The sequence below is a fragment of the Panthera onca genome, chromosome D4, assembly GCF_046562875.1.
Source record: "Panthera onca isolate mPanOnc1 chromosome D4, mPanOnc1 haplotype 2, whole genome shotgun sequence".
Classification (NCBI taxonomy): Eukaryota; Metazoa; Chordata; class Mammalia; order Carnivora; family Felidae; genus Panthera; species Panthera onca.
Window position 1 is genome coordinate 70,474,967 of NC_138351.1, and position 10,540 is coordinate 70,485,506.

The window sequence follows — 10,540 nt, forward strand, 5'->3', positions numbered from 1 at the left end:
TATTAAAAATAATAAAAAAATAAATAAAAGCAGGCAGGTAAGCCACTCACAAATTCCTGAAACACAGAATCTAAGATAATAAATGTTTGTTTTAAACCATGAAGTTTGAGGTAGTCTATTTTGCAATGGTAAGTAACTAACACAATTTCAAATGTATGTTATTTTAAAAGAACACTCTCTTTGGGGAAAAGAGTGGATTGATAAAGTGGCAAAATCAGAAAGGGGAAGACCAGTTAGGAAACTGTTGCAATAGTCCAGGTAAAAGATGATGCTGACTTGAAACAAGGTGACAATAGTCAAGATGAAGGAAAACAGGTAAACTGGATTGCTTGATGGATTAGACTGGTGTTGTCAAAGATGACCCCTAATTTGTAGTAGAAGAAACAGGGCGCATTGGCATAACACTAACATCTCTACGTGGCAGGCACAAATAATCTAAATTAATCCTCACAATCTTAGCATGTAAGCACTACTTTATCCCCTTTTTACGGATAAGGCAACTGACACTAAAAGATGGTTGTTTAAGGTCTCACAGCTATTAAGAGGTAAAGCCACGATTCACAGTCAATTTGATTCAAAGGCATATTTTATTCTTCCAGTTTTACTGAGATTAACTTACATGTAAGTGATGAGTAGATCCATATATATATTGCAAATGATTCCACAATAAACTGCAAATGTTTCCACAACAGAGTTAGTTAAAACATCTACTACCTTACATATATTTTTTGTGTGTGGTGGTGGTGATAAGAACATTTAAGGTCTACTCTTTCAACAACTTTTAAGTATTTAATACAAAGTTGTTAACTATAGTCATCATACTGTGCATTAGATCCCCAGAATTTATTCATCTTGTAACTGGAAATTTGCACCCTTTGGCCAAGATCTCCTCATTTCCCCCACCACACAGGCCCTCACAACCATCATTCTACTCTCTGTTTCTGTGGGTTTGACCTCTGTAGATTCCTCATATAAGTGAGATCATTTGGTATTTGCCTTCTCTGATGTATTTCATTTCACTTAGCATAATGCTTTCAAGGTCCACCCATGTTGTAGCAAATGCCCAGATTTCCTTCTTTCTCATGGCTGAATAATATCCCATTATAAATTTATACCACATCTTCTCCATCTATTTATCAATAGGATACTGAGATTGTTTCCATCTCTCTGCTATTGTGAATAATACTGCAATGAATATGAGAGGGCAGATCTCTCTTCAAGATCCTGATTTCATTTCCTTAGGATATATACCCAAAAGTGGGATTGCTGAGTCATATGATAGTTCTATTTAAATTTTTTTGTGGAACCTTCATGCTGTTTTCCAAAGTGGCTGTATCAACTTACATTCTCATCAACAATGCACAAGGCTTCTCTTTTCTCCACATCTTCACCAACACTTTGTTTTCTTGTATTTTTGATAATAGCCAATCTAAGTCAGGTGATATCTCATTGCGGTTTTGATCTGCATTTCTTTGATGATTAGTGATGTTGAGCGTATTTTCATACATCTGTTGGCCATTTGTGTGTCTTCTTTAAAAAACTGTTCAGTTCCTCTGCCCATTTTTAAATCAGATTTTTTTTTTTTTTTTTGCCATGAAGTGGTATGAGCTCCCTATTTAATATTAAAGATACTAACCCCATGGGCATTGAGGAGGGCACCTGTTGGGATGAGCACTGGGCGTTGTATGGAAACCAATTTGACAATAAATTATATGTAATATAAAAAAAAAAGATACTAACCTCTTATCAGATAGATGGCTTACCAATATTTTATCCCATTCGGTAGGTGTCTTCTCACTTTGTTGGTTGTTTCTTTTGCTGTGCAGAAGGTTTTTAGTTTGATATAGTCTCACTTGCTAGTTTTTGCTCTTGTTACTTGTATTCTTAGTGTCATATCCAAAAATCATTGCCAAGACCAAAGTCAAGGAGATTTTTCTCTCTTTTCTTCTAGGGGTTTTACAGTTTCAAGTCTTACATTTAAGTCTTTGATCCATATCCAGCTAATTTTGTGAGTGGTGTTAAGAAAGGGGTCTAATTTCATTCTTTTGGATGTAATTATCCAGTTTTCCCAACACATTTTTAAAAATATATTCTTTTAATGTTTATTTTTTGAGAGAGAGAGAGAGAGAGAGAGAGAGAGACAGCCTGAGCAGGAGAGGGGCAGAGAGAGAATAAGACACAGAATCCAAAGCAGGCTCCAGGCTCTAGGCTGTCGGCACAGAGCCCAACACAGGGCTCGAACTTGTAAACCACGAGATAATGACCTGAGCTAAAGTCAGGTGCTTAACCTACTGAGCCACTCAGGCACCCCAACCCAACAACATTTATTGAAGAAACTATCCTTTCCCCATTGTACTCTTGGCTCCCTTGTCAAATACTAATTTACCATATATGCATGGGTTTATTTCTGGTCTCTTGATTCTGTTCCATTAGACAATGAATCTGTTTTCATGTCAGCATCATATAATTACTATAGCTTCGTAGTATAATTTGAAATCAGGAAGTGGGATACCTCTAGCTTTGTCCTTCTTTCCCAAGATTGCTTTAGCTAGTTGGGGTATTTTGTGCTTCCATACAAATTTTAGAATTTTCTATTTCTGTGGGGGAAAATGCCATTGGAATTATGACAGGGATTTCACTGAACCTATAGATGGTTTTAGGTGTTATGAACATTTTAATAATATTAATTCTTCAGATCCATGAACATGGGATATCTTTCCATTTATGTGTCTCCTTCAATTTCTTTCATCAAAGTCCTAGAGTTTTCGGTCTATAGATCTTTCACCTCCTTGGTTAAATTTGATGCTACTGTAAATGGAATTGTTTTATTTCATTTTCAAATATTTTATTATCAGTGTATAGAAACACAACTGATTTCTGCATGCTGATTTTTTATCCTGCAACTTTACTGAATTCATTTATTAGTTTTATGGGTGTGTGTGTGTGTGTGTGTATGTGTGTGTGTGTGTGTGGTCTTTAGGAGTCTTTGGTCCTATTCCACACCTGATAAACACTAAGGAATTCTTAGTACCACCTAAAGAACAGAGGACTTAACCACCATTGGCTCTTCCAAACAACTAACTTGGACAAGCCTCTGGAGTGGACAGGAGTTTAAGTTGTGTTTATTACCAAAAGTTTTAAATTTTCAATTATAAAGAAAAGACCTGCAATTAGGCTAAAATGCCAACTCTTGTTCAGTTCTGAAACACACGTTGCTTTCATTTCCAGCATCCTACCCAGTGCAAAATTAGGTGTGGCTACCTTCCTTTTACTTGAAGCAGTCTAGAAAATGTTTAATCCAAATAGAGGTGTGCATTTAAAACTGACATTTACAGAAGCCAAGTCAATTTATAAAATTCTTTATTAAAAGGTCGATTTATGTCCTTATTCTCAAACTTTTTAAAAAGGAGGCCCAAAAAAGTTATACATGTTGACTGTTTTTTAAAAATGAGAAATATAGGAAAGACTGAAGAAACAAAAAATTACCCATAATCACACTACCCTGTGAGCATTTTGCCATAATTTTTCTCAGTCTTGTTTTATATATCTACACACCTAAACACACAGTTTTACAAAACTGAGATAAAAGTTCAATTTCCTTGTCATATGAAAAATAAGAGTAGCTAACATTTAACACTAAGGCACTATCCTACGTGTTTTATATGTATTAATTCATTCAATGTTTACATCTCTATGAGGTGAATACTATTATTATCCTCATTTTATAGATAAAGAATCTGAACTTAGAAGAAGTAAAGAATTCACCCAAGGTCACAGAAGGAGAAAGTTGCCTACACTTTTAGTAACCGTATTGCTTCTGTCCACCCAGGAGTATGATAAAGACCAGAGGAAAGATAGCTGGTGAGAGTGCCTTGTAAAATACAGTGCCAAATAAAATTTCAGCTATTATTCTGCAAAGCCAGGAGGCATATTTTTAAATTGGGAGTCACAACCTGAAGTTGCCCTCATACCAGAGTCGAGAGAACGCCTGAGTGAACCGGAAAAAAGAGGGCAGAAAGGCAGCCCATGGGGAAGAAAGAGATCTGACATATTGAAGAATTCTGCGTGGAATAAAAGAAAGAACTAGTGCTTACTTGATACCTTCTAACAAAGGGTGTCAACAAGTACCAATCTCCAACGAAGTATATCCTAGCAGTTAAAAGCACAAACTCTGGCTTACTTTGCCTGGGTTTGAAACCTGGCTGTATCATGTGACCATGTGGCAAGTCATCTAGCTTTCTACAAGTCCATGTTCTTGTCTGTAAAAACAGGAATAATAATAGTACATTTCACAAGGTCATTGTGGGGAATACATTACTAAATTAAAGAAAGTATTTAGAATAGTGTCTGGTATATAGTAAGCACTACATAATTGTTAGGTATTACACAGCTGACATTTCTAGAATCTCTATTTCCTCATGTTTATGATGTCATTCTTATTTTCTATAATAGCTGACAGTAATCTCTTCATTGAACTGGATTTTCTTAGTTTACTTTTTTTCTTTTTTTTTAAGTTTATTTATATTTATTTTGAGAGAGACTGAGAGCAAGCGAGAGGGTGGGTAAGGGGCAGTGAGAGAGGGAGAGAGACTTCCAAGCAGGTTTTGCGCTGCTAGCACAGAGCCCAATGCAAGGCTCAAACTCACGAACTGTGAGATCATGACCTGAGCCGAAACCAAGAGTCAGATGCTTAACCAACTGAGCCACCCAGGCACTTAGTTTAGTTATTTTATGGGGAAGCCAGAAAGCAAGTGAAGACCAGAAAGAAAAAAAATTGGTAGCAGCCCAGATAAAAGAACAATGGCTTAATTCTATGGGCCTGAAATTAAGGGAACCAACCCAGTACAGAGAAGTTCATCTCTTGGCTTAACTCAGTAGTGAGTTCTTAAAATTATTAGATATAAAAATTAGGGGTGCCTGGCTGGCTCATTCAGTAAAGTATGTGACTCTTGATCTCAGGGTCGTGAGTTCAAGCCCCACATTGGCACAAAGCCTACTTTGAAATAAAATAAATTAAATTAAAAAATAAATTCGCTAATCAGCTATAGAAACCAAAATGGAAGAAAACACACCAAATCATGGGAGGTACTTTAAAAGAAGTAGAACTTACTTTATATGTTTTACCTTTGCAAAACAAAAAAACCAAAAACACACACACATATTCATATACATAAATCAGCAAAGAGGGCCTCATATGTACTCTATTCATCTTCAATTATTGAGAGAAGGATCCTGAAAAGTCTCCAGGACAATACAGAGAGAAATGGAAAGACAGGGTGAGCTATCTTAGAAATTCGAAGGGTCTGTCCAATGGTGAATGCAGTAAATCTATCACAGACAGGAAAAGACTAGTGGGTGGTAGAATAACATTCCACACTAGGGTGGAGTATGTGGCAGATATCCCTGTTCCCTTCCTTGGATAAAAACATTTTAAGACTGGGAGTGGGGGTTTTGACAGGAAGAATAAAGTGATTATTAAAGAAGGTGGGGAGTTGCTCTGAAAAAATGTGTTTGGGACCTAGCCCAGGGCTTTTTAAAGAACTATCTGATTTAGAAATATCTAACAAATGAGTATATATATAAGATATATATGTATGGTACAAAGACATGGGAAGACACATATGCAACCAGCATTACTTAAGACAACATTACCAGTACCTCTGACAATCCACATGCCTTGAGGGCCCCTCCCTTTCCACACTCCCCACCTCCCTCTCCCCAGAAGAAACCACTGTCCTGATTTTGTGCTCATCTTTTCCTTGCTATAACTACTGCACAGATGTTATATCCCTAATGATATATGGTTTCATTTTGCCTGTTTTTGAGCCTTCAGTATTTTTTACTGATAATTATAGCCGTGGTTCATTCATTTCACTGCTGCATAGTACCTTACTGTATGAACATAGCACAACTTATTTAAACATCCTATTGTTAAAAGAATTTAGGCAGTTTCCAGTTTGGGGCCATTAAAAGTAAACAAACAAACAAACAAGAAACTGTCAACATTGCAATCCATGGCTAGCACACATTCAGGAGTTTCTCTAAGCGTATGGATTTTGGAGAATTGCTGGGCCATAGGTACTATCCACCTTCAACTTCAGATGACATTGAACTGTCTTCCAAAGTGATTTACTACTGACATTCCCATTGGCTCCACATGCCTCACCAATACTTGTTCTCATTGTGGTCATAATTTGTACTTCACTGGTTTCTGATGAAATTGAACATCTTTTAACATATCTTTCAGCCATCAGTTTCCTCTTCTGTGGTAAAGATTTTTTTACCAATCTTTATTAGGTAATCTTTCTGTTTTTGATTCATTGCAATCCTTGATTTATTCTGGGTACTACCAATCATTCACTGGTGATTTGTGTTGCAGCCACATTCTTCCACTTTATGGCTTATCCTTTCAGTTTTGATAAACAGAGGTTCTTCGTTCTAAAGGAGTCAAATTTATCAACCTTTGCTTAGAATTTTTACTCAATCACTTCCCAGCATGAGGTGGTAAAGATACTGCCCAGTTGTTTTTCCCCTAAAACTGTTACATGTTTTCACTTTCATATTGATGTCCTTAATCCATCTGGAATTGATGTTTGTATATGGTGTGAGACAGGGATCCAAAGTCATGTGTTACTGGATAACCAATTGTCTTAGCCCAATTTTTTAAAAGTTTTTCCTTTCCCTACAGACCAGCAGTGCCAATTCTGTGACTTCTCAATTTTCCACATATATGTGGATCTGTTTCTAGGTTCTCTATTCCCTTTCACTGGTCTATTGTCTTAATTATGAGAGCTTTATAATGTCTTGAAATCTTCCCACTTTGTTTCTCTTCTGGCTATTCTTGGCTCTTTGTTCTTTTATATTAATGTTATAATTACTTTTTATCAAATTCTGTTCAAAAATCCTGTTGAAATTTTCACTGGAATTGTGTTAAATTTATAGATTAAAGGTGAAAATATTGAGTCAATCTAGTCATGAACACGGCACTTCATTCCATTTACTTTGGCTTTCAAAATATTTTTTAAAATCTTTTCCTAAGGCTTGGCCATGTATGTGTGTGTGTGTGTGTGTGTGTGTGTGTGTGTATATATATATATATATATATATATATATATATATATATATATCCATTCTCCTAGGAACCTCATTTTTATTCTAACAGGCTTCTTTTAGAATTACTTTTTTGTTATTAGAGAAATTCAGTTGACTTTAGTATACTACATTCAGTGAACTTATGAAGCCTCCTAATTTTTATGATTTATCTGTAGACTCTTGAGTTTTCTATGTAGATAATTTTATCAAAACAAGAGCTTTGTTTTTTCCTTCTGTATCTTTACACCTTTCACTTCTTATCTCATTGCACTGGTTAGGATTTCCAGCACAGTGCTGACTAAAAGCTGCAATAGCACACATCTCTCCTCTTGTTTCTAGTTTTAAAGGAAATGTCTGTTTTAAATTTGACTTGTTGCTATAATTTTAACTGTAGGTTTTCTGTGGATACTCTCTATAAGGAAGTTTTCTTTTATTACTAGTTTGCTAAGTGCTTTTTATCATGATTATAAGTTGCATTTAATTGAATGCTCTTTCTGTATCTACTAATAAGAACATATATCTTTTGTAATATGTGAATGCAGAAAATTATATACATTTATCTAATACTGACTCAACCTTGCATTCCTAGAATAAGGCCAGTAAGCCAGAACTTTGTAGTTGGAGAGTCGGAAGGGGTTGGATGATATCAGAATAGAAACTATATGCTTAAAACTCACTAAATTTTGTGAGTCTTGTTCACCTCAAGACCTTGTCTCCTCTCTGGCACTGTTCACGAATCATCCATGCCTCCTCTGAGGAACATTTACTATTGATGTTGCTAATTTGACACTTAGCATGTGCTAATATATACAGATCCTGTCTCCCAACATGACTACAAGTCCCTCCAGGAGCAGCTAGTAAGTATACAATAAATGCTTACTTAAATATTCTTGGGGATAAAATGGTGAAACATGAGTTGGATAATAATGCAGCATCCTTAGAAAATGAGACTCTGGACCTGAATTTCTAGAGACCTGCAGTGTTAATCAGCTAATACTCACTGAAACTTAAAAAATCACTCTAAATTTTACTCCATACTCCCCTGCTTTGTTAACAGTATTTTTGGCCATGCTTTATTCATTTGGTTTTGAGCAAATTCAACTTTTACTTATTGAGTACAGTCAATCATCAGGAATGTCACTTAGGGTACTGTACTAAAGATATGGCTGTGGATACATCACATGTGGGATGCAGAACCTCAGCTATGACCCTGAATCAATCTTTAACAAGGAAGAAAAAAATTTAAAAAGCTTGCATTTTTCCCCCCTGTGGCATTGACCTGTAGTTAACTCTCAGCAGCAATTCACAGGATTCACACATTCACACATTTCCTCCTCCACTCCACCCTCTTTCATTCCAGAATTACACAATGCAGAACTGCAGAACCGATACATTTTTAAGAGGGTTACTGTGAAAAGTTACCGTTTCTCCAAATCACAACTACTTTCCACCTTGCTTTTCCACTGTGGACTCTCTTCTCTGTACCTACCACTAGCTGACCTCATCACTGCTTCTGGTCTCTAGAGAGAACACAGCATATGGTGTAGCTAAGGGCGCTGAATCTGGAACCAGGGTGCCTGGGTTCAAATGCCAGTTTGACATTTACAGTTCAAAGTCCCAGGGGAAGTTACTTAGCCTCACTATTCCTCAGTTTCCTCTCCCATATAGTGAGAATAAACACATATCTACCTCATAAGATTGCTATGAGAATGAAAGGAATTAATATTTACAAAGTGCTTAAAACATGGCCTAACACATCACACACGTTTTGTTAAGTACGTGGATCAAATACTATCAAGCTGAACTCCAACCGCTCTCTTATCTCTCTCCTAAAACTGCTCCCCTAGTTCTCATTTTGGGTTGTGGTTGTACTGGTGGCATTCTTTGGGGGAGGAGGGCAGTGCAGACATCATTAACCGATCCTAACCTTCCTTCCCGGTGGTCAGGGCCTCTACCAGACAAGGAAGGGAAGAGGAAGGAGCAGTGTCAGCTGTATTCATTCACTGTTGGCTTAGCCAGGCTAAAAGTGAGCACAGGTAAAGAAAACGGAGCTGTTTATTTAATCAGCATAACAGGAATCTAGAGACACGTGTGACTGCTATTTTTAAATATGTGGAGGGCTGGGATGGAGAAGAGACAGCATTTAAAATTCTAGGGAACAGCTACAGGCGCCCCATCACTGAACATGTTGAAGCAGGAGCCTGGTGACCAGGTGCAAAGGATGCTGTAAGAAAGAATTTTTTTTTTTTTTTTTTTTTAATTTAGAGTCAGATAACCTTTAGGATTCCCAGTGCTTCTAAAGTCTTGGCAATAGCAGCGTGAGTCATCAAGACGTTACAATCTAGTTGTGAGTCACACATCGCCAACGCGCTCCTGAAGGCACAGAATTCTTCCCTCTCCACGGAGCCTGGCACATTTCAACAAGATCTAGGTGAGGAATTCTAGCCCTCAGGCTGCGTAGAACTCGGCTCCCAGGAACAAAAAGTTCTCTAAAACTCGGCGCGTCAATTAGCTGATTCCGGGCTTGTGTTATGACCAACGAATACAATAAAGCATACATCCCAGACGGGATTTGGGGCAAAAAGATGTGCATCCGGATCAACTATCAGACAGTGCTTCACCTCACTCCAACGAGGCCAGACAAAGGGCGCCTGAAGCGAGCCGGCAGGTTAAGGGGCAGGGGCAGGCAGGGTGGCCCGGGGTGCCCGGGAGCCCAGCGAGCAGACACGCGCAGGGAAGGGGACAAAGGCCTCGGGGAGCGCACGCCGGACTTGGAGGCCGGCAGGAATGCCCCAGCCGGAGCGGCCGGCAGTCGCGGGGTGCACTGGGGATGCAAACGTGGGGGGCCTCCGGGGAGCCGGGGATGGGGGAGGGCTTCGCGGGCCCGGGGGGAGGGGCAGGGCTAGCCGAGCGGGTCCCGTGGGGCAGGCCGGGCGGCGCACCTGCCTGCCGGGCTCTCGGGTCGGCGGGGGGCTCCCCGCCCCTCAGCCCAGGCGGCCTCCCCGCCGGATTTCGGATGGTCGGGACCAACGCCGCCGCCGCGGCCGAGGCGGGCCCCCAAGCCTCAGACGGGCCGCCCGACCCGACGCCGCAGTCCCGGTGCGGAATGTGGGGCAGCGGCTGCCTCCCGCCGGGCCCGACCCGGCCCCGGGGCCGTGCGAGCGGCCGCCGCCATCGCGGCCGCGGCCGGAGGGAGACGAGGGGCGGCTCCGGATGCCACTTTACCTGAGAGACCAGCGGGAGCAGCGTCTGCTCCACCGAGCGAGTTTTGATCTCGAGTCCCGAGTCGAAGGCGAAGCCCGACGGGCCGGCGCCGCCGACGCCGGCCGGGCCCAAAGAGGCGGCCATAGCGCTCGGCCCGTCGCGCAGCCGGGACACCGCGCCACTGCGGGCCCGCCGCCCGCCAGCCAGCACGCCCGCGGCGGCGGCAATGCACCCGCGCCGCCCC

At 40.2% G+C, this 10,540-nt stretch overlaps 1 protein-coding gene across 1 annotated transcript in view; it reads right to left on the reverse strand.

Moving 5' to 3' along the window:
• Window positions 1-10,540, reverse strand: part of CTNNAL1 (catenin alpha like 1) — a 62,123-nt gene extending 51,583 nt beyond the window's left edge. The window contains exon 1 of the mRNA XM_060609102.3: window positions 10,318-10,540. Within this exon, the coding sequence (XP_060465085.1) occupies window positions 10,318-10,440 (123 nt within the window). The 5' untranslated portion in view covers window positions 10,441-10,540. The remainder of the gene's footprint in view (window positions 1-10,317) is intronic.